The sequence below is a fragment of the Esox lucius genome, chromosome 23 (genome assembly GCF_011004845.1).
Source record: "Esox lucius isolate fEsoLuc1 chromosome 23, fEsoLuc1.pri, whole genome shotgun sequence".
Taxonomy (NCBI): Eukaryota; Metazoa; Chordata; class Actinopteri; order Esociformes; family Esocidae; genus Esox; species Esox lucius.
This window is the reverse complement of record NC_047591.1, coordinates 12,340,811-12,364,723: the sequence shown is the minus strand read 5'-3', so window position 1 is coordinate 12,364,723 and position 23,913 is coordinate 12,340,811. Positions and strand designations below refer to the sequence as shown.

At 46.5% G+C, this 23,913-nt stretch overlaps 2 protein-coding genes across 2 annotated transcripts; one reads left to right on the top strand and one right to left on the bottom strand.

Moving 5' to 3' along the window:
• Positions 1-346: 346 nt before the first annotated feature.
• Positions 347-17,835, bottom strand: ntn4 (netrin 4). Its single transcript, XM_029117103.2, has 10 exons — positions 17,336-17,835; positions 16,114-16,655; positions 13,033-13,311; positions 7,412-7,538; positions 7,107-7,292; positions 2,620-2,833; positions 2,295-2,389; positions 1,846-1,914; positions 1,411-1,584; positions 347-1,311 (listed from the first exon to the last, which is right to left on the bottom strand). The coding sequence occupies exons 1-10, from the start codon at positions 17,394-17,396 to the stop codon at positions 1,172-1,174; spliced, it is 1,887 nt and encodes a 628-aa protein (XP_028972936.2). The 5' UTR covers positions 17,397-17,835; the 3' UTR covers positions 347-1,171.
• Positions 17,836-21,575: 3,740 nt separating this feature from the next.
• snrpf (small nuclear ribonucleoprotein polypeptide F) lies at positions 21,576-23,910 on the top strand. Its single transcript, XM_010887159.3, has 4 exons — positions 21,576-21,688; positions 22,514-22,639; positions 23,030-23,094; positions 23,527-23,910. Exons 1-4 carry the CDS (start codon positions 21,686-21,688, stop codon positions 23,591-23,593), a joined length of 261 nt encoding a protein of 86 aa, XP_010885461.1. The 5' UTR covers positions 21,576-21,685; the 3' UTR covers positions 23,594-23,910.
• The last annotated feature ends 3 nt before the right edge of the window (positions 23,911-23,913 follow it).

Here is a 23,913-nt window from a genome sequence, read left to right as displayed (position 1 = left end):
CTCTCCGATACCGCTGTTATGGTCCACATTCCCTGAGTGTGTGTGAACGTGTCACAGGGTGTTTGGGGAGAATGACAGTGGTTTGGTATTACCTAATCTGACTAGGGATGAAGAGGAAGGCAGGCAGAACTGGGTGATACGGGTATTTTCATCAAACTAATCAGAGGTATTCCAAGGCCCCACGGGTTTGTTTAAAGTCTATAAAGAGCAGTTGGTATGTGTACATGATTATATTCACTTATCTAACCCTGAGGACAGGGGTATTCCACGATGAGGTTACTGTGCCTCCGTGTTCCTGAGAAAATAACCATTTGACAGACAGGAATATGTCATTAAATTAAAGAGAGATTGACAAACATATTTATATAGATATATACAAGCAATACTGTACAGGAGCACATATAGGGAGGAGGACAAAGGCCCGTAAATCACAGCCATATTACACATTAGGAGCTCATATGTGATGTGTATTTTGCTCAAGAGGCTATCCCTGCCCAAATCTCAGAGCAGGAAACAGATCAATTGGACTGAAGCTGGATGGATTTGGGCTCATCACACACACACAGCTACACACACACACACACTCACACACATAGGCAGAGACGCACGCACCCCTTGACTAAACAACCTGTAGTCAATGGTATGCATGACGCATTTAACATCATGCTGTGTGTTTAAACACATCTGAATCTGTTACACAGCATCACAGTTCATTGCAACAAAACACATCTGGGACAGAGACACTGGTCCCCATCCACCAAAAGCACTGGGAAATCCTGAAGCTTTCCTACACAGGTCCCAAGGGCTCAAACGTGTGAAGTCCTGTTAACCCGTCTTTAGGTCCACATCTTGACCAATGATCCCACTGACCCTTCTGCCCTGGGCTAAAGTGCTACAGAGAGGGAGTGGCTGGGTCTGCATGTTTGCACGGGAGAGGGGGCCAAACTTTCACTTAAACAGACACTCATGGAGTCTGTGTATGTCATCTCTGACAGCCTCATGCTCTCATTGGCCCATGACAGATAGGAGCAGAGCCTTATTGTCTATTTAGTCCCAATCTCCATGAGACCACTCCCCTTTCAGAAAAGGCAAAAACAAACACGTCAGTCTCTTGTTTATCCTCGGTCTCTCAGTCAGTCTTTCTCCCGCTGTCCTCCGGTCTGCCTAGCATCTACCAGGTGCAGTCTTTCTTCAGTAGCGTGAGGACCTTGCGTCCCAGGCTGGCTCTCCAGGGCTTGACGAAGCTCTTCATGTTGACGATTAGACGGTTGTGCTTCCTGTCAGCATGCCCTGCCACCAAGTACTCCCCACCTGTGGGGAAGGAAAAACACACATCATTAGCTTATTAGCACTGTGTGAGTGCACTCATGTAGGCATAACTGTGTGTGTGTGTGTGTGAGACAGACTGGCCTGGGTTGAGGATGGGGCAGGTACAGCCCCGTGTCGTCCAGGACTCCGGGTAGAGTGTAACTCGGCCTCTCTGGATCTTAACCTTAGTGTTCTGACTCAACACTTTCTGAACCTTGACCTCTACCTCCGCATGGGATCCCTTATCATGGGCTGACAAGATCTTTACCTTCAACACTGATAGAGGGAAAGTGGAGGAGAGAGACAGACAGACAGAGAGACAGACAGAGAGACAGAGAGAGACTTCTTTAATAAGACTATATTACATTAAGAAATCCCCCCCCACCCCCAGCACACACAGAGAGAGAGAGAGAGAGAGAGAGAGAGAGCGTTTATTATAGAGTTTTACATTAAAATAGAGTTTACAGCACAGAATTATCAATTAACAAATTGAGGAGGCAGAAAAACAAGTATGGAGTTATTATTGCCATAACTCACCATAGGCAAACTTCATGGTGCAGAAGAGTTTGCTGTTTGCTAGAACCTTCTCCTTACACTCACATTTCTCTGCAGGGGACAAACATGTTGTCATGTTACACATCAATATCCCCTGTGATATGTGACTGATACCTGCTCTGTGTGTGTGTGTGTTTGTGGAATCTGATGAGTGGTGACTGAATGTGAGTACAGCTCACGCATGCGTGCGCGTGTGTGTGTGTGTGTGTGTGTGCGCGCACGCATGTGTAAGCAATGAGGATTTTGTCTCCCTCAGATTTAGGCCCTGGGAGGTCTAGGAGACATTTTGGAAAGGTTCCACACACACAAACCTGTTTGTTCTTCGCCCTTGTAAGGATGTACCATGACTTTCACCACTTTAACCATTAACAGTAGGGAACGGAGCTGTGGAGCCCAGCGCATGCCCCTCTCACACCGCTGAGGCGTCTTACCGGAGTAGTGTAGAGCAGAGAAATGCTCATCTGCCCCGAAGATCCTCATCGGCTCGCTGGAGTTACCCTCCAGATTATACACTTCCAGATCTGACCTGCGCGTGCGCGCACACACACACACACACACACACACACACACACAATAATAAAACCGGATTATTATATTGGAGGGATAGTGTATGTGTATTTGGCGTGTTTGTGTTTGGTAAAGTTCCCTGCGGTATCTAAACACTGTCGGTCTGTGTGTGAGTAAAGGTGAGCGGGCGGCCCCCTCGCACCACGCTGGAGGGTGCGTTTGGTTCCCCTCTCCCGTTCAGGGCCTCACCCCAACATGCAGTCTCCTGTGAAGGGGTCGCAGTCTCCCGCGCAGTCGCACGGACGGCAGCCGTAGTCATGGAAACCCCAATAGCCCACCATGCACCTGTCGCAGCGGGCACCCCCGACGCCAGGCTTGCAGACGCAGTCCCCGTTGGCCGGGTCACACAGGGATCCTCCGCCCAGGTGGAAGGGGAGGGACCCCAGGGGGTGGCAGCCACAGGCTGGGGGGGGGGGGGGGAATGAGGCGTGAGAGGCACGGAGCATCAGTCGCGCAATACCACGTCGCTTGTATCCAACCAAATCATATACACTAGCAGTCGACCATGGCCAGTGTTGTCAAATGACAATCGTATCCTAGTATCCAAATGAAGCGGGGAACTATTGCACTTTGTGTTTTTCCAGTCAGCAGATAAAATGAATTTGTGTTAGGGTTCAAAAACAATGCTGTTCAATTTGATTGAATGGAAAATATTTCAGCAAATATTTAAGCTAATCAACCTCCAAAAGGAAATAAAAACAAATAAACAACTGCGGGTCCCCTGGTCACAGGTCATACACACTGAGAACACTACCCTTGGCAACGCCGTTTTTCCACATGTGACCGCAGTCATGTACAGCAAGAGTTTCCCCGTGGCTCACATCAACACACTCACAGAGAGTGACACCTTATTGTAGCCCAGCCTTGGAGAGGAAGTGATAAGAGCAGGAGACAGAGAGCCAGACAGACGACTTCCTGAAGGACTCTGGACTGAACAAAACAGTCCAGGGCTTTTCCAGGACCATGTAGCACAATGGCCTCCCTGTCACATTCTTATCAGATCAAACACACAAAAGCACATGTGCACGACGACACACACGTGGACCAGGACACTGCCCCCCCCCCCCCCCCATTTAAACAGGCAAATCGTAAAAAACACACATTGCTGCTGTTCCTGGCAACAGTGAATTAGGAGGCGTTGCAGGGGAGAGTAACAGCCTAAGTAGCCAACATAAATCTGTGTTCACTGGAGCGAGGTATGCCAATGGGGGGGGGGGGGGGGGGTAGTGATGTATTTCGGTTGTTTAATGATGCATAAAGCGCCACCGTCCCCTCCTCACCCCACCCTCCCCTACTGTCTGTAAATGACTTCACCCAGAGCCAGACCCCCTGGGTCTCGCCCACTTCTGTCTTCCTGTCATTCTGTTGTGGTTGGGGGCAGGGGGCTGATATCAAAAGACCGCGGCATCTAGCAGACTAATAAAGATAAGATACATCTATAGTGTCATTCATTACTTATCTTTTATTATCAACAGACCTCCTGAACACACACACACACACACACACGTATTAAAACATTTAAATTATTGGAGTCCACAAATCAAATGTCCAAAAATGTGTTATATTTTATGTACGCAAGTATAGTTCCTCCTTCTCCACACAGTAAGGCTAGCCATGATCACAGAAAAAGACATGGAACTCGCCAACTGCCTAGCCAGTGGCTATTATATGCCCGCAATCTGAAGGCCACATACTTTCAGCCTGTGAATGTGGCCAAAATTCCACCAATGTCTCATTCATTCTGAATGGTTTCAATGACAACAGATAGTGGATTAAGGAGACAGGTGAGATGAGAGGTTGGATTGGGTACCATTCCCGAGCCTTGTGAATATGCATTGAAAAAAGAATTGATCTATGAAAAGAAATGCTGTAGAACATTCATTAAAACACACAACTGCAGGAAGAAAGTTTCACTACACTAACCTAAAAATTCACTACACTAACCTAAAAAAAAGGTGCGATGCCAACATGAAGTGAAGTTACAGTTTTCGACACACCATTGTTTTGGTTTGACAAAATTATGATACACTTGTGCAAATATGTGCAAATATTGATACACTGCTGTATCTTTATAAGGTTACTTTGTAGAGTTTTTGTTTGAATGATGGCTGCACATGTTATCACATTAACATTAAAACAGCCAGGAGACAGTCATTAACTACAAACAAGTTAAATTCCTGAAAAGCATCTACTGAAGCCCAAGTGAGACTAAAGGCTTAGTATTCTGCAGCCAAGCTAATCATTAAAGTATAACAATATCAGCTTAACAGCAGCAAAGCCAAGAGTACACACAAACCAAGAAATGCACACCCACAGGGCTCAAGTGTACACACACACACACACACACACACAGCAGGGCTCTCCTTTCCTCCGACCTCTTGTATAACAGAACACTGTACAATAATTGGATTTTAGCGCTGGGTATTTGTGTGCGTGCGCGGTGAAGGGTGTTGACTCAGTGAGCTCTGATAGTGACAATGTTATGAATCCTTAGTGATCTGTGACAGGGAAACTGTCTCAACAACCATAGGACACACCTTCTTAAAAAACAAACAAAAGGTTACGTGCACATACACACACACACACATTTACGCACAAGCTTGCACAGGGCTCGATTGTGTCTTCTTTAAGAGCTCTGTCATTGGAATTGAAAATATGCTCCTAATGATGTAGGGAAATTCCTTGATTGTTTGCAGTGAGGGCAGGATTTCAGAACCTTGCAATGACACTGGGGTTCCCCTCCTGAACATATCCCATCTACAAACATTCTCCAAATAACGGGTTCCACTTACACTTGCTGACAAAATAAGATAATGATTTTGTTATCACCTTGGGGAAACTTTGGTTGAGGCTTTGTGAGGAATCTGATATGTCTGTTCATTATTTACACTATAGACATCAGTACGGAGAGTCAACTGCACTGTCAACTGTAGCCATTCCACTGGTCCAACACAGGAGTGGTTAGACAAATGCAGTTTCCTTATTGCCCTGGGACAGAGGATTGCCTGGTTGTATTTAATCTGTACTATGAGTTATTGGTGCCTAGAGGAACCCTGAAAATTTACTCAAACAGGCAAGAAATAAACATCTAAAGACACTTTTGATAGTTCTGCTGGTCTGGCACTAGGTTCTGGTTTCCACAATGTTTCCCTGAAGCTTTTATTTTATGGAAAGGTTCCACCAATGTGGCAATTTCCCTTCCAGCACCGCCCCCCCAAACAGTGTGGTTAATACAATGTGAGAATATCATGTTATAAACTTCCTTAACGGCAAATCTAAACACACACACACACACACAACCACACACACACACAACCAGTGTCTCCCGAGCCACCTGCATACCTATGGGGGTTAGCTGACTGGGTCAAATCAGACAGATAATCTGAGGGAGAATGTAGCCACTGTCATCTGTTTATGGATGACTATCAGGTGTTTACTTAAGTCTCATCAGAGGGCAGAAACACATGAGCCACCACTGTTGTTTTTACACGATGAGTCCCTCCTCTGACTTGCAGGAGAATACCAACAGCCATAACAAACAGGGTCATGGTTGAACGTGTCTGTGTGTGTGTGTGTGTGTGTGTGTGTTTGACTCAAGGCTCAGGTATGCCCCTGTCTGACGATACATCTATGTAATCCTCAGACAGGGCATAGGCCGTGTGAAAGACACAACACACACACCCACACGCATCCCCACACACACACACACACATCCACACACAGAGCCAGGTGCCCATCAAGAGCAGCGGTATCCAGCACGTCCCGGCATGTGATCCCAGCCATCGGCATTCCGGGCAGGACTGAGTCGGCTCTGCCAGTGAATGTGCATATGCAGGATGTGTGTGGGTCTCATGTTGTCTGGATTCCTATGGTGTGAGTCGGCGTGACTGTGTGTGCAAAGGAGCTGGCCGGTAAGCCGGGAGTGTATGTTGGTAAAGGCCTACGCGGACACCATAACATCACCCATCTCAAGCCACGGTTTTTCTTTCCCAGATGGGGGGAAATTCTTATGTCGTAAAACCAGGGCTATTCAACTAGTCCTTGAGGGGTTGATTAGCGCCTGTTTTAGAAGGAGAAGATGAAAACCAGAAGTGTTGTGGTCCTTTAGGAGCAGAGTTGAATGGCCCCCGCTTTAAACACTTATCGTATGTCTTGGCTCATTCAGTGTGACACGGCTATGAACTACCACTATGTTCGCTCGTAGGTTCTGGCCATGACAGGTGTTACAAGCCGACCCGGTGACTGAGCTACAGTAACGCGGGCTGGCAATAATGCAATGAAGGAAGTGAGACTAGAATTATGGCATGAAGATGAATGTCAGGAGGCAGTAAAAACACAGGTGAATTGCAATGGCACGACCGAGAAGCCAGTCAAGCTTAGCTAGATAGCAAACATTACCATAGCCTAATGTTACACTCAATTAATTAGCCAGACATGCCATTTGCCAACTCTACAAACGAAACAGATACTTACCGATAGGATTATGTTTAATTTATGCTAATTCATAGTCGTTTGTTCAGGTAATGCTAAATGACTGGGGTTGGATACATTTATGCTAACTCTTAGTAGTTTGCCTCACAACCTAATCACAGCATGTGATAACTGACATGAAGCAAGTCATATAATCTGGCCAATCTGGTCACAGGTTACATGCATGACAAGCGTGTCTGTCTTACGTCTACAGGAGTCCTGGGCGGTATGTGGTCTCTGGGGGTCCCTGTAGAAGCCGCTCTTACAGCTCTGACAGTTGCGTCCCTCCGTGTTGTGTAGACAGTCGCACACGCCTCCACTGCGCTGGCCAGACGCCCGCCACGCAGACCAATCAAAAGAGCAGCTCTGGGCGTGGCCGTTGCACTTACACTCTACGGGGGGAGGGGGGGGGGGGGGGGGGGGGGGGGGGGACAGGACGGGCCTGGTGAGTTTGGCCAGGTATTACTCCGGGGCCCCAGAGGGGCAGTAAACAGTTTGTAGTGTCACTCACTCCTGCACTCGTGCGGGGCCCCTGTGAGTCCGTCCGCAGGTTGCCAGGGTCGGTCGTTGTAGAGCGGAGAGCAACGCTCGCAGTGGACACCTGCAGTGCTGTGCCTGCAAACACACTTCCCGTGAACCTGTGAGAGATGTGGGGAGAGAGGGAGAAAGGGGGGAGGCCAGAAAAGGAGGGGGTGAACAAAGAGGTCAGTGTGAGACAGAAAAAGAGAGAGAGAGAGAGTGTGTGGGTGGGGGGGGGGGGGGGCTTGGAGAACAGTTCCCACGTGAGAGCGGCAGCACCCTTGTCTAAGCCCTGGGATTCGGGGGGGTCGGGGGGCTCCTCTGCCTGGCTCTTTCAGGTCCTGTCCTGTAATTGCTGAATGGAGATTGATTGTTTGGCTCCATTGCTGGAAATGAGCACCGGCCTCCAGAAGGAAGAGGCCTGGAAAGGATGCAGTGTATGTGTATTTGTGTGGTTGCGCGTGCGGGCGCGGGTGCGTGCGTATGAGCGTGTATGTTTGGAAATATGCAGCGCTGAGAGCACAATAACAATCTCCTTGTCATTCCTGTGAGTTGGAATGTCATGCAGGCGGGTTAATGATGTGCTCTAGGGGGAGGTTGACAAGGCATCTGAGGTAGCTCTTTATCTGTTTGGGTTACAGCGAGTCACTGTTGGGAACGGAGAGACACACTGAGAAGCTCAACGCACGCACACACAAACACACAGACACACAAACACACGCACACATGCAAGCACACACGTGGTTTCCCACAGTGTGTGGCTGTAAGGTTTGTTGCCCTCACCTCCAATAAGGCTGTGCGGTAGTGACCAGAACCAAACTACACCTCAGTCCCTCTGACCGGCCGAGATGTAACCAGGGTCAAATGGACGTGGTGGGTCTAGGCTGGATTGGAAATAAGTGAAAGAACTCCTGAATAATCCCTGAGCGTCTAATACTCTGTAAGAAGGACTGAAGGGAAGGCAGGCAAAGGAGGCATGTGGAGAGAACTGGAAGGGGAAAGGGGAAGGCGGAGAGAGAATCACTGGCCAAGCTCCAGACAGCTGCTATTCCAACCAATTGAACCTATTTACCAGCGTGATATGGGACAATTAGCGCACACATACACAAATACACACAGCCCGTCTGCGCACACCCAAATACAAATGCACACACATACATACCAGTGCCCTCTACACTTCCTGCCCCCAGCCCCCCTCCCCCCACACCCCCCGTTCCCCTGTGCTTCGGTTATCTCCAGGAACTGTGCGTGAGCGCGCATGTGTGTGTGTGTGTGTATTTGGTTTGGACAGGCCCGTTGATCAAACACTCTGACCCTCTGATGAAGATTTTGTCGGACAGCAATGGGGAGAGGAGGTGGAGTCTCACACGCCCAGAGGATGGGAGTCAACCTTGCCCGTTTCCCTCCGAAATCAAAAGCTTTACGGCTCCGCGTGTAAACAAGTCCTTCGTCAGCAGCGTGCGCTGTGTGCTGTCCAAACGTCACGATAAGTGTGTGCTTGTGTGTGCGTTAATCCAATCATCAGTGGGTGTAAACTCTTTTTGTGCTCTCCACAAGGTGCAGCCTCTTATTCTCAGACCGGAGTTAGCATCTACCACCTCTTACTGCCTCTCTGCATGCTATGGAAATTTCGGATAATGCTCCAGTAGCAGAAAATGGGCCCCAAAGCTTTGGATGTGGGAGGACCCAGACTTGGTTTAGGTCTCAGTGGAGCTCATACAGGCCATTATCACCTCCCCAAGTGGTTTGGAGAAGCAACACCACAACAACACTGCTATTCCCGCAGGCTGCAATACGCCGTGTGGGGATTCTAATTGCCTTCAGTATCTGAGCCACTTTCACCACTGATTACAGGGTTCACTTCAGTTTCATCTGAGTGTGTTTACGGGCTTGTAATCTTGCCTCAGATCAATCTTGTCTTGCTCTGGTTGTTTGGGTTTTGTAGATACAGCGATCCTGAGTGGAAACGGGAACAGAAAAACAAACCGCTGACAGAAAAGAAGGGGAGCGAGAAAAAAAAGAGAGAAAGCACTTATGTAACCTCATACTGTCCCCTATTTCAAGGCTTGTTTACCCAAATGTCCAGCGTAAAACACGCCACACCCATGTTCCTAAAGTGGTGGCTGGTGGGCTGTGTCGTGATATTACCGACTGTTTAGGACATCAACAATAAAAAGCTTTAGGACGTATTTGTACACTTGACGGAGATCTTTCAAAGAAACACAGATGTTTCATTGAGTGGAGTTCAAACTAGGTTAACTAGGTGTAGCCGATTGTGTGACGAGATAAGCCAGTGATATTATGGGGAGGATGATAGACAGACACCTCTGATTACAGAGGAGACAGGCTGACCGGCTGCAACCATACAGATACTATAATACTGACACAGACACTGCTATTGTGGGCTTAACACTGACTCACTACATTATAGTTACCCACAGCACAGTCAGACATTTACTGTGTCTCTGCCACTGGGTCTCTGGGTCTCTGCCTCTGGTCTGGGTCTCTGGGTCTCTGCCTCTGGGTCTCTGCCTCTGGTCTGGGTCGCTGGGTCTCGGCCTCTCGTCTGGGTCTCGGCCTCTCGTCTGGGTCTCTAGGTCTCGGCCTCTGGTCTGGGTCCCTAGGTCTCGGCCTCTGGTCTGGGTCCCTAGGTCTCGGCCTCTGGTCTGGGTCCCTAGGTCTCGGCCTCTGGTCTGGGTCCCTAGGTCTCGGCCTCTGGTCTGGGTCCCTAGGGCTCGGCCTCTGGTCTGGGTCCCTAGGTCTCGGCCTCTGGTCTGGGTCCCTAGGTCTCGGCCTCTCGTCTGGGTCTCTAGGTCTCGGCCTCTCGTCTGGGTCCCTAGGTCTCGGCCTCTCGTCTGGGTCCCTAGCTCTCGGCCTCTGGTCTGGGTCCCTAGGTCTCGGCCTCTGGTCTGGGTCCCTAGGTCTCGGCCTCTGGTCTGGGTCCCTAGGTCTCGGCCTCTGGTCTGGGTCCCTAGGTCTCGGCCTCTGGTCTGGGACTCTTGGACTCGGCCTCTGGTCTGGGACTCTTGGACTCGGCCTCTGGTCTGGGACTCTTGGACTCGGCCTCTGGTCTGGGACTCTTGGACTCGGCCTCTGGTCTGGGACTCTTGGACTCAGCCTCTGGTCTGGGACTCTTGGACTCAGCCTCTGGTCTGGGACTCGTGGACTCAGCCTTTGGTCTGGGCATCTGTCTCAGGTATGAGTTTCTAGTCTGGGTCTCTGCCCCTGGTCTGAGTCTCTGGCTATGTTCTGGGTCTGTGGGTCAGTAGTCTTGCTGTTAAACTCAGCACACTCACTTTCCCTGCTTTCTGGGCCTGCTGATTGCAAAAGAAAAAGCACTCTGCTTCAAATGCATTGGGCTTAACTGGCCTGAAACATTAATTGTGTTTGCACACAGTTAATGATCCATATTCATTCACAGCTTTATCAGCTCACTTGCATAAACACACACAATACAACAACACTATCATTAGCTCAGTGTTGAATCAATATTGCTTGCTTAATACTTGATACTGTCCACCCTTGCTATCTTGCCAGGTGGGCTCTCATCGCCACTGGGATACCCTCCCTCCAATGCCTTTCGGGGGAAGAGTCACTGGCTTGTTGTTGACTCTCTGTTGCGCACTTGTGCAATTGGGCTGTACGCTGCTAGCAATATTCGGCCCTCATTCAGGGGGGTTGCGGTTGGTGGGTGTCCCTTTAGTTGATGCCTGGCAATGTGGTTGGATTGATTTCCTGCCTGTTGGGCCCTGTCCGGGGCCTCCCCCAGGTAGGGCCACAGTGTCACCGGACCCCCCCGTCTCAGTTCCAAGGTGTTATGCTGCTATATTATTGTCCTGGGGGATATGAGGAATGCACTACTAACTTTTCTCAGTCTCCTCCAGTTTTAAATTTTAGGAGGAGATGAGGTCCTGGTCCACACCTGCGGAGTACCTGGTTTGGAGGGCCCGTTGCTGTCCCTGTCCTTGTCCATCTGGTCATACTTTTGACCTAGTCTAAAATCAAATAGACTCTGGATTTAGGCCAGATAAATTTATTTATTATTCCAATTGGACTCTTATTATCTCACCCAGCACAGCCAGAAGAGGACTGGTCACCCCTCTGAGCCTGGGTCCTCTCTAGGTTTCTTCCTAAAATTCGACCTTCTTAGGGAGTTTTTCCTAGCCACTGAAATTCAACACTACTGTTGTTTGCTCCTTGGGGTTTAAGGCCGGGTGTCTCTGTAAAGCACATTGTGACAACTGCTGTTGTAAAAAGGGCTTTATAAATACATTTGATTGATTGATTGAGTAATCACAGTTAAGATAGTTCTCTCGAATCAGATCAAGAAGGCTTTAACTGAAAGTACTGTACATTTTGGAAGTACAAGTTGAGTTTAACCATTGAGGTTGATGGTCTCACCCATGAGACAGTGTGATGCTGTCACGTTATCTTATCAATAGCACCGTGCGTGTTTGTAATAGAGACTTCCTGTTTTCATACTTTAGTATATAGCACTAATGTTTTGCAGTTTTGGATCAGAGTAAATGAAGTTGCAAAAAATTAAATATAAACCACAAAAAGTCCATTTTAAACTACAAATAAGTATGTTAACTATTCCTGATGTAGAAAGCCTAGGAAATGCGAAGATCTCCATTACTGTCAGCGGCAGCTTTCACAGCCTGCGCTGCATAAACATTCCTATAGGGCCACCAATGTCTACTTTATAAAGATTGTCTAGTCACAAAAACAAGCATATGGACCCAACGCTTCGAACTGCAAATACATGCACCAATTAGACGTAATAATGTCCATGGAAGACGACTGCTTAGCTGTACGATGCACAGAGGCTTTGTCATTTGTCTAAAGGTAAGCAAAGTGCCAACGCTGTAAAAATAATTAAGAAAGGCTCATGGAGAATTAATCATATCAGACATTATTATCTATCAGATTCAGATTTTTTCTTTTTCAACTATCTGATGCACCGTTTTATCTATGCAAATGGTGCATCAATAGCAAAAATAAATTATAAATGGTATGACCACCTTTGTAAAATGAATGTACAATTTATGTTTAAGTGTATGCATTAATTCAGAGTGGTTATAAAATCGGGTGTCTAGCACACGGAAGACCTAACCAAAGGACTGCTTAGCACTAGAAAGACCTAACCAAAGGTCTGCTTAGCACTAGAAAGACCTAACCAAAGGTCTGCTTAGCACTAGAAAGACCTAACCAAAGGTCTGCTTAGCACTAGAAAGACCTAACCAAAGGTCTGCTTAGCACTAGAAAGACCTAACCAAAGGTCTGCTTAGCACTGGGATTGAACACACAACGTTCAGAGCCAGAGCTTGCTGCTTACACCGCCCCACCATACCTCTTCATAGCAAGCCGGCCGCCCGCGTGACTGTTATAACGCACAAATAGTGTTGCCCCTTAGTGGCCAGAACTGAAGGCATGCGTCTTTATTCTTCGGACCTGGACACATCAATATGTGGTTAACCCTCCGCTGTGTCTGCTCATTCAGAGTAAACCCGGTGCAGGATGTGGGAAAGGTGGCAGCGGTCATCGCCATGCCAAGGCCTGAAACACAGCCCCAAAACATGCAGGGTATGCAGGTACTTCACACGCACTCACCACATGGCTGGTTCTGTCCCTGACAGGGCGGTAGCCGGGTGCAGGGACACACTGCTCGGCATGCCCATTGCAGAAGCAGCTGCCTTTCACGATGAGGTCATAGACGGCGAAGTGCTGGCCGGGCAGGGGTCCGGCGTCTGAGACGGCCCGTTTGGCCTGGCATGGACAGGACTGGCGCTCCAGAAGGCGTACGCGGACATTGGTGACCCTCAGCTGCTCCTGGCCCGCAGCCCCATACGGGTCAAGGGATTCCCACTGGGGGAGGGCGCGGTAGATTACCTGTCAATCAACCAATCAAACGGTCAGTCAGCGTTCGCAAGTTAAATCGACCAATAGAGCAGTCAGCATTCACTATCACTCAATTAAACAGTCACTATGTGCTCATTGTCAAACAGTTATTTAGATGCCTAGTGAGAGTCCACTGCCAATCAACCAATAAAACAGTCAACAACGGTACGTTTCAGAAAACGCCATCAGCCCAATGCTGAGGCGCAAGACACGGAGACAACATATTTTCCCAGTGGTTCAACATGTCTATTAAAATGAATGATCCCTCCAAATCACCCCCCCCCCTGCCCCCCCGAACCAAGAACAACTTCCATCACCCTGACAGCTGCTCCTATGGCAACGAGTTCACACCGCTGCTGTCACCCGGGGTTTAGCCTGTTCCGGGGGGGCCGATATCAGCGGCCAGCGGTTTTGCGTCTTACAAGGGGAGTGTGTGTTTGAGGAGAGTCAGGCGTCATTGGGAGGAGTGTGCGATCCTGGGAGAAAGTGTCATGAAATGAGAGTGTACATCCCTGACATAGATATGATTGGGTGAGGGGTGTGCGGAGAGAGTTGACTGCGTGAGTCGAGACGGGTTTCGCGTCTCCATTGGCTGTGTGATGGCCTGGGGTGTGATGGGAGGAGTGCTATTAATTTCCCTGTTGTTGGAATAGGTCACAGGGTCACAGTATTGTGTTCCACAATTAAGGGAACACGACAAATAGGGTGAGGGGCGCCGGTCCGTGGGAGGGGAGGGCAGGACAAAGAGCGGGCGAGAGATGCAGCCCCACATAACTCAGCCCAGGACAAAGGCTCTCTGCAGCCTGGCGACACCGCAGTCACACTGTCACACACACAAACACACGTCCCGCATGGACTTCACTCAACTACACACACACACGCCCAATCAACATTCCCAAATGCGGCACAAAATTCCACAAGAGGCCTTCTGGATGCTCTAGCTGCAGGCCAAGGGCACGGACTTCACGGAAACCATGCAACACATGAAAACAAACACACACACACACACACACACACATATATATAACAAAGAAATGAAGTCTCTCATGAAAGTTTTTGGTGCATATGAAATGTCAAGTCATTGTCTGGGTTTGGCCTCCCTGCCAAACCGCAGAAACAGAGTACAATCCCACAGAAATCTTAGTCAGTGGACCATGTGGCATTTCTACGCTCATAATCTTTTCTTCCTGTTACAGTCCGAAAATCTGTGGAGGTCTGGCTTTAACAGGCCTAATTCCATCAAAGAGTTGAGGACTGTAATCTCGTAAACAGGGACAATGGGCATTGATGGAGAGACAGAGAGGGAATGAGTGAGAAGAGAAAGAAGAAAGAGAAGAAAGACAGAGAGAGAGAGAGAAAGAGAAAGACAGAGAGAGAGAGAGAGAGAGAGACAGAGACAGAGACAGAGACAGAGACAGAGACAGAGACAGAGACAGAGAGAGAGAGAGTATAAAGAAAGACTGAAAACAGAAGTGGGGGATGGTCCATCTATACCAGAGCACCATCGTCCATCACAGCAACTGCACATCCTACATGAGAGCCAACTCTCTGTGTGTGTGTGTGTGTGTGCGTGCATGTGCGCACCTGTGTGTGACTCTTTTTGGATAACTTCCTCCCTAAGGAGGACAGTCTTTGGAACAAACATGCGCATTCTTCCAGCTCAGCTGACCTCATAAATAACCCAGGGAAACCTGCACTTTCCACCGACGAAAACGAACTACACCTCTCCAGTTGGAGCCTGAACTCACAGCCCCCCCCCCCCCCCCCCCCCCCCCCCGCCCCCCCATTCAGACCAACATGCTCGACTCTCAGCACAAGAGATGACATGCTTTTAATGTCGATCAGATAAAGGAGAAGGGGAAAGCTGAGAATACCTGCTCCCTCACTGCAGCGCTCCAAGCTACTACTTCACTCGCCTTGTCGCTATCCATCACAGCTCAACGCTTACCTGATCGCATGAGCCCAAACACTCAACACGGACTAAACACACACGATCACTGGCAGGTAACAGGCGGTCAGGGTGTGCGGTGCACCTTGACCTCTGTATAACCGCAGCGCCCCGCGACGCTGCTCTCCGGCTGAAGCAGACACACACGCCTTCGCACGTATGTCACAACCCGGCGGCACCCTTGTAGCCGGATAACACAAACAAACCAACACACCGGACTCACTGATTTGCATGCGCGCGCGCACACACAGAAATACACACATTGCGCCCAGGACTTTGAGAGGTTTACGATACAGCGGACCATGAAAGCTGACACGGTTAAATGGAGGGAATCATACCATTAGAGTCAAGGTGTGTTGTGATCTCCCTAAGCAGGACTCGTTGGATCTGTATAATCCCTCACACACACTGTTGCCAGGCTTCCGTATGTGTCAGACACACTCCCGACCCCCCCCCTCGCGGAAGCATAGCCTGGCTGTGGAAAGCTGTGGGGAACAACAGGGCTTTCAAGCTGGAGATCCACCATCCAGCCATTGACTGCAGGTTCACACCTGATTCAACTAATCTCCGTTTTGATGAGTTCCTGTATGAGGGCCAGGGTTAGAAACACAGAGGACGTTGAGGTTGGCTGTAGTCTACGGGGGGGGGACTGTGTGTAGTACGGTAGCCAACCTCTATTATCCAGCTACTCAGCGGTCCAGACGTAAGGAGCCATGACAGGACACATCCGGGATGGTGGAGGTGTGCGTCCGATTGACCTGCTTCTCTCTGAAACGCTCCCGTCTGTCAGCCTAAACGCACGCACGCACACTCACAGACACACACGCACGCACTCGCATCTTTACCTCTCCCCTGGTACAGGGGTAAGCTCCAGAATATTTGGATGTACAGGGTGTCCCGTCTGGCCCCGCCGCTCCCTCTGCCTGCCCGAAGGTGGCGCTGCAGTTCCTGGCATAGTACTGCGTGGGCTTCCACGTGTGCCCAAAGTCCCGAGAGCGCTCCAGTACCATGGCGCCGGGCCGGGGCGAGCGGAACACCATGATGAGGTGGGTGAAGATGAACTCTGCCTCCAGATCCAGCTGCAGCGTCTCGGACTCCGCCCCGCCGGCCGACTGCCACCAGGTGTTGGGGTGGCGGAAAGAGGAGTCGGCCATGGCGGCGGCGAGGTGGGCGTGTGACGGGAGGGCCGCGTTGCACTCGCCGCACCTGGCCGGGGGGCAGGGCTCCGCGGAGGAGGCGGGGTCGGGGTGGGAGCAGTAGGGCTCCGTGCCGTTGTAACCACACACCGTCTGGGTCAGAACCACGCGGCCCAGGGCCAGGTTTCCCATGCGAGGGTTACACGCCCGGCTTTCACAGCGAGGGGCCATGCCTCCTTCCCGACCCACATCTATAAAAAGAGAGACATGACAGGTTACAAGTGAAGGTGGAGGGTATCTATCTCGGTATAATCTCAATTTAAATCTTACATGAAAGACAGGATTGTATGCACCTGCTGTTGATTTCCCTTGAATGTGGACTTAAGAGACAGATAGTTTTGCACTGCACTGGGAGGAGAATGGGCACTCTAGACGTTCCAGGGGTGGGATTTAAGACCCTCTGAGGCAACACTGACATCTTTAAGAGCCATCTCGGCTGCCAACGCACACACAGGGGCTGTTTCAAATGGCTCTTGTGTCTTTATGTCAGACAACAATTCGGTTTTTCACTGTGGGCAGTAATTTTAAAATCTAATGTTGGCAGTCAACAGGGAATGGTAGCTCACAGTAGCCTATTGTTGTGGGATTGAGGTTATTATTACAGTCATAAAACATTTCGTTTTTAAAAAGAGTCCATTACAGAACGAATCTAAATGATATCATGAGAAAGGGGTTCCTCATATACATAAGTAGTATGTTGAGCAGAGGTAGGAGCGCAAGGGTACAATGTTGCCTTAGTTGCTGCACTTGTCACTGTCGCGCGTATTGTTCCCGAGACAGCGGGAACGCTACATTGTTGCACACAATGAATTCACTGCCTATGGCTCACATACCAACAGGAGCAGGTTTGCTTTAAAGAAAAGGTACAAACCTGCAACAATACCAGATTGTCCGGTCCAGATGAAAACAGCGAATAAAGTCCACAACATCATTGTTCCAACTCAAAAATAACTATTCCCAAAAAGAGTTGATCACTGAGTGTATCTCAAGACAAGCCGTGTGAATGGACAACACGAAATCCCGCTGGAGTTATTTAAATGACAAATAGATGCAAGATTTCATCCGCCAACGTAAAGCCAAATGCCCCGGTTCAAAGCAAGTAAAGGCTTCATCCCCTTTCAATAACAATCAGAAGCACAAAGACCCCCGTTTGACAACACAGGCGGTTCAGACACCCTGGGAGAAAAGTATTACTTAGGCTGTACTTCTCCAAATGCCGAGAACTGATATGGTTTATGCTCTCGCGTCCTCTTCTCGTCTTCGTCAGGACCTGCTACCTTACAGTTGATTTGCTTGCTTTAGCCTGAAGATATATATCTTTGGAATATTGCGAGAGTGACAGCGGCTTGCGGCTCCGCCCCGTCTCTTTGCATTTTTTCTCTGACTTAAAGGAACATTCCAGCTAGTCTGGAACCATTGAGTGACAGGTCAGAGCTGGCACGCTACGGTGCTCCAAACCTCTCCAACCGCCAGACACACAGTCCGGTGTAAAGTTAGCGCGTAAAAGTGTACTGATTTTTCAAACATAATCCAAAGGAACACGAATAATAAAACCGAGTTTCCGGAATTATTGAGGGGTCATGAGGTATAATTCACATTAGGGGAATTAATTAAATCCCCTTTAAAATTGAAACAGTGACGCACTTCATATTTCTGAGTTTTGTCGTTTGGATGAATAGACTTCTGCGTGGTTTACGTACAGTATGTTGACAGCAGACTACCGATTAGCAATCTATCCGACTAAATCCCAGCTATTTGGATTCGTGGAATGGAATGTAAGCCAACTGAGATTTATGAATTTAGGCCTTTGCCGTATTTTCGAAAAGTCTATTCATTCACGAACAAAACTGTCGTGAGTAGAGCAGTTTATATGTGCCCTTTCAGTTCCGAGATTAATTTATTGCAAAAGCCCTGCTTCCGTTTTCAAATCACTCTTATTAAAAACCGCCAACAGATCATATTTTAGTTCTAATATTATAGGTCCAATCAGATATAAAATTATATAAATAATATGATATAAGATGATAATAAAATGATATAATGGTATAAAATGTCATAATCACACAGTTATTGTGGCCTATTTAATACTTTAGTTGGTAACAGTGATTGCTGAGTATGATTGTAGACAATTTTCTCTCTGCACTACAAACCGCTACACACTTCCAAATATTTTGACATGAACAACTACAGTTGCCCCCATGTGTTAACCTCTGGTAATGACCCTTATACAGCTGTCCTGTTAGAGACAGCACAGGAACAGAGACAACCCACTCGAAGACATTCCCCCTCATTTTGTTTTATTAAAGCTCCAGCCCCACTGAGTGAGACATTGCTCTCTTTTTTCTGTTCATTAAACTTGTGACCCTGGTGACAGCCTGGAACACATATGATTTAATATCTCTTATTTCCAAGTTTAGATGTCTTCACTATTATTATTTCAGGCACCACGTTAGAGCGCTTAAATTCACCCCACTTTTTCTCCCAGCTCAGTGATTTCTTGCTTTAATGATTTCATAGTGCCTCCACCCCTGTTCGCTGCTGCTTTCAGTTTCACTCCAATGAGCCCAGCATATTGCGATTTGCCATGGTGCAACCCAAAGCAGACCTGCTTGGTGTCTAGTGTCTAGGATTATCTCTTCTGCTGTCATACAGAGAGCTGGAGTTTTCCAGAATGATATGCTGCACTACTGTTTCTTCCCGTAGAGTCATTATATCTACATACACTACCGTTCAAATGTTTGGGGTCACTTAGAAATGTCCTTGTTTTCAAAAGATTTCATAGTCCATTAAAATAACATCAGATTTATCAGAAATACAGTGTAGACATCGTTAATGTTGGAAATGACCATTGTAGCTCGAAAAGGCAGATTTTTTAAATGGAATATCTACATAGGTGTACAGAGGCCCATTATCAGCAACCATCAGTTCTTTGTTCCAATGGCACGATCCATTTGTTAATCCAAGTTATAAAAGGCTAATTTCTCATTAGAAAACACTTTTTTTCCCCCGATTATGTTATCATAGCTGAAAACTGTGGTGCTGATTAAAGAAGCAAGGCAACTGGCCTTTAGACTAGTTGAGTATCTGAAGCATCAGCAAGTGTGGGTTCAATTACATGCTAAAAATGTCCAGAAACAAATAACTTTCTTCTGAAACTCATCTGTCTATTCTAGTTCTGAGAAATGAAGACTATTCCATGAAAGAAATTGAAGATCTCATACAACGCTGTGTACTACTCCATTCACAGAACAGCGTAAACTGATCAAGAGGACAAATACATGAGTGTCTTGTTTGAGTAATAGATGCTTTACAGGTCCTCATCTGGCAGCTTCAGTAACTGCAAAATACCAGTCTCAACATCAACTGTGAAGAGGTGACTCTGGGATGCTGGCCTTCTAGCCAGAGTTGCAAAGAAAAAGACATATCTCAGGAGTGCTGACGCCATCTGTCAACCATGGTGGAGGCAATATAATATTCTGAGGGTGCTTTGGTGGTGGTAAAGTGGGACATTTGTATAGGGTAAAAGGGGTCTTGAAGAAGGAAGGCTATCACTCAATTTTGTAACACCATGCCATACCCTGTGGACGGTGCTTGATTGGAGCCAGTTTCCTCCTACAACAGGACAATGACCCAAAGCACAGCTCCAAACTATGCAAGAACTATTTAGGGAAGAACCAGTCAGCTGGTATCCTGTCTATAATGGTGTGTCCAGCACAGTCAACCGAACTCAACCACATTGATCGGTTGTGGGAGCTGCTTGACCGTAGGGTACGAAAGAAGCGCTCTGGGAGGTGCTTCAGGAAGCAAACTCTGTAGATTACCTCAACAAATTGATAACTAGAATGCCAAAGGTCTGCAAGGCTGCAATTGCTACAAATGGAGGATTATTTGATGAAAGCAAAGTTAGAAGAACACAATTGTTATTTCAATTAAATATCATTATTTCTTACCTTGTCAATTATGATATTTCCTATTCATTTTGCTAAATTTCCTATACAAACTCATTTAATGTGTTTTCATGGAAAACAAGGAAATTTCTAAGAGACTCGAAACTTGTGAACGGTACTATATCTATTACACATTACACAGTGGGGCAGGTCAGAGTTATCCCAGGCCACGCACGCAGCAGGTTATGATAAGTTATAGTTTAACTTGCTTTTAACAGTATAAGAGTTTTTCCAAGAAACATTCTCGCATACACACAAACTTACATAGAAATACACCCAAACATGCTCACACAAACACATGAACCAGAAGCATAATGATATAAGGACTTTCAGTGATGTAAAGAAGGTTTAGTGTAATTTAAGAGGAATCTCTGCTTAGATCATCCCTCTCTGTTGAAAGTATTATTCAAGATCTCAAGTCCAAACTTGTCAAATGTTTTAGTAACAGTTGAACACTTTGAGACCGAAAAATGAATAAACGCTCCAGCCTTTAAAGTGGCTGTGTGAACACAGATCTGCCCAGAAACAGAGGAAGCATTGACCCAGATATGACAGTTTATGTTAATGTTATCAAATCATACTTTCATTTGTCATTTGCATTGTAATCAACAAGGCCATGAGTTCTAATGGCATTTTCAAAGAATGTTTATGTATCTTTTCAAAAAAAGATCTCAAACAGAAACCATTTATTTTGAAATAGAATGTATTTTAAAGTATTTTTTTTCCATTCAGTTACAAATTGATACCAGTGTTTTCGATTGAAAAGTCACTTTTCCTGGGCATGGCCAAAGACTTGTTTGTTGCTTGAAAATATTACATGAGTTTATTTTGTATCAAGTCGAAACCAAATAATAATAATTACGCTTTATCTTGGTACATTACAACAACTGAGAGTCAATTACATCTTAGCCCAAGCCTTTTTTTCTGGACTACAGGGCAGAACCTATAACTTAACTTTAACACGATATAACTTGAACTGCCTTCTCGATTCATGTTCATTTCAAATAAAATGAGAAATAATCAATTTTAGACTGTTCACATCCCTTTATGCATAGCTGGTATGCTATTAAATCTAGGGCATATTTTGCGACCCTCAGTACACTAGGTGGCGGTACATTATTCGAGCTCCTCTACTCAATCTATTGAACGGTCTTGGTTCAAAGTTGAAAAGCCCCAGTTTCCGGCTATTGGCGGCAAGTTAACTTGTGTGAATTACACATTTCGAAAAGATAATATCTTAATAACAAAGACATAGCAGAACATTTAGCACAGTAATGGTGAGTGTTGAGATTGTTTGATAGAATGAAACTGTCAAAACATTTTGCAAAGACAAGCAGATAGCTTGCTTCCATGCTAGCAGAAAAACTAACTGTCATCTCATTCATTCGTTGCAATGTTATGTACACAGCACAGTACCGGTCTGTGAATAATTAGCACTAATAATAGTTATCTATTAGATGCGTCGTATCTGTTCTTATCAGTCTGAGCATTTTCTTTTGTTCTATTCTGTGTGTAAATTTCCTTTATTCTTTTTTAAACTATAAGAGTTAGCTATTGGGTTAAGAACAAACTGTTGAATGACGCTCTGGCTGCGAGAGGGCAGATGGGCAGTACAGGTCAATCATAGCCAACTGCACAGATTTCTTCCCTGTGCTGTTGCCCCAAGTAACCAGCCGTCTGTACCACAGAAACCAAGCAGACTGCCCATCAAATCAAGACAGCTGCTGTATGCTGCGTCCAAAGTTATGCGCATCAGTGAAATTCAAAACTACTGTTTGCTCCTTGGGGTTTAAGGCCGGGTGTCTCTGTAAAGCACATTGTGACAACTGCTGTTGTAAAAAGACCTTTATAAATACATTTGATTGATTGATTGATTGATCAGTCTGCCTCTTGATACATTTTAATATGTACATTTACCGTAAATGAATGTATAGGCAGTGCTCATATGCCAAAATGTTCACCAATACTCATTGTATGTAAATGTATAACGATATTACATACATTTTGTGTATTCAATCCCTATATGTGGTCTACCACTAGCTATATGTTTACACCAAGTGTGAATGTACTTGGCGAATTATGGTGATGTTGTGTCCGTTTAGAGTTTGCCTTTGAACCCCAAGCCTTTCCTGAATGGCCTGACAGGCAAGCCTGTGATGGTGAAGCTGAAGTGGGGGATGGAGTACAAGGGCTACCTAGTATCTGTGGACAGCTACATGAACATGCAGGTGAGGGAGTGTCTCAGTATCTGAATGGTAGAGTTTAGTATCGAAATTACTTTTCTGTTTCCCGTTCGGAGCAACGATACTGTCCATTATTCAGCTTGGCAAAGAGTATTTGCCCAAAAAACCTCTGAAAAGATTAAGCTAGACATTTTTAATTGAGTCTGTACAGATTCTAAACCTAATTTCTGGAAGTGAATATCTTCGACTACAGTAGTTAGTATTATTGTTAATCGACTAAACTGCATATTTTGGTAAGTATGCCATCATTTCTACATTGTAAAAGAGAGAAGAATGTTCTATCAATGTCGTCCTCTAATGCTTAGCCACTGAGACTGTGAGGGAGCACACTTGGCTAGTGCTGATATAGATTTTTCCTGTTTGTGTTTTTGACAGTTGGCAAACACAGAAGAGTATGTAGACGGAGCATTAGCGGGTCACCTCGGAGAAGTGTTAGTAAGGTAAGCTCTGCTGAGACGTGGTCGTTGTTTGGATTTGCAATTCCGTTGGTCTGTTGCACACATTTTAAGTCAATTAAATAAAATTACAGTGGAAAAAAAGCATTTCTGTTGGACAAGTTCAGGTGAGTCCCTCCCATAGAGGGGATTACAGCACATGTGGTTACAGCTGTGAGAAAACATTCCAGTGTTGAAATGTTTGGGACTTCCAACATCATGGAGCTGATCTCTCCTGACGACCATTTCTGTGTTTTTTTTTTCCTAACACTAACAGTCAATGGCAGACAATGGGATCGGGTCACTGTCTCCAGTTATTATGATCTTCAGGCCGGCCCTTGACACTATTCAGAATGTATTTGGTATGAATGATGCCTATGTTTGCTGTTTCAGTGTAATTGTCTTCAGAGATCTAAAGGGCGTCCTCTCTGCCCACAGGTGCAATAATGTCTTGTATATTAGAGGAGTGGAAGAGGAGGAGGAGGATGGAGAAATGAGAGAATGAAGAGGGGAGATGTACGGCCGAAGATCTGGATGATTGTTATGTATATTCCTGTTTGTATTTTTGTTTGAATTTTCACTGTGGAAAATAGACTAAGTTAGAATTTGTGAAATTTTCAAGAAAATGTAAAAAAACAAAAAAAAATGAATAAAACGAACTGATGCATTGTGATGCAGCCAATTATTATCAATATAGAAACAATACAATATCCTTTTGCTAAATCTGCCGTTATGGGGTGTTTTTCTATGTTTGGAGGGAACAAGTATTCCTTTTGGAATCCATTCCAAGTCATGATGTGGAATAAATGTAACGTGAACATACTT

What these genes read in the sequence shown, in the direction of transcription:
- ntn4 (XM_029117103.2), bottom strand. Translation starts at nt 17,396, where the DNA reads ATGATGTTGTGGACTTTATTCGCTGTTTTCATCTGGACCGGACAATCT. An exon ending in ACCCCTGTACCAGGGGAGAG is followed by an intron (nt 13,312 to 16,113) that starts GTAAAGATGCGA and finishes GTTGATTGACAG; the next exon opens with GTAATCTACCGCGCCCTCCC. An exon ending in CGCCCAGGACTCCTGTAGAC is followed by an intron (nt 2,834 to 7,106) that starts GTAAGACAGACA and finishes CCCCCCCCCCAG; the next exon opens with CCTGTGGCTGCCACCCCCTG.
- snrpf (XM_010887159.3), top strand. An exon ending in ACAGCTACATGAACATGCAG is followed by an intron (nt 22,640 to 23,029) that starts GTGAGGGAGTGT and finishes TGTTTTTGACAG; the next exon opens with TTGGCAAACACAGAAGAGTA. An exon ending in CTCGGAGAAGTGTTAGTAAG is followed by an intron (nt 23,095 to 23,526) that starts GTAAGCTCTGCT and finishes CTCTGCCCACAG; the next exon opens with GTGCAATAATGTCTTGTATA.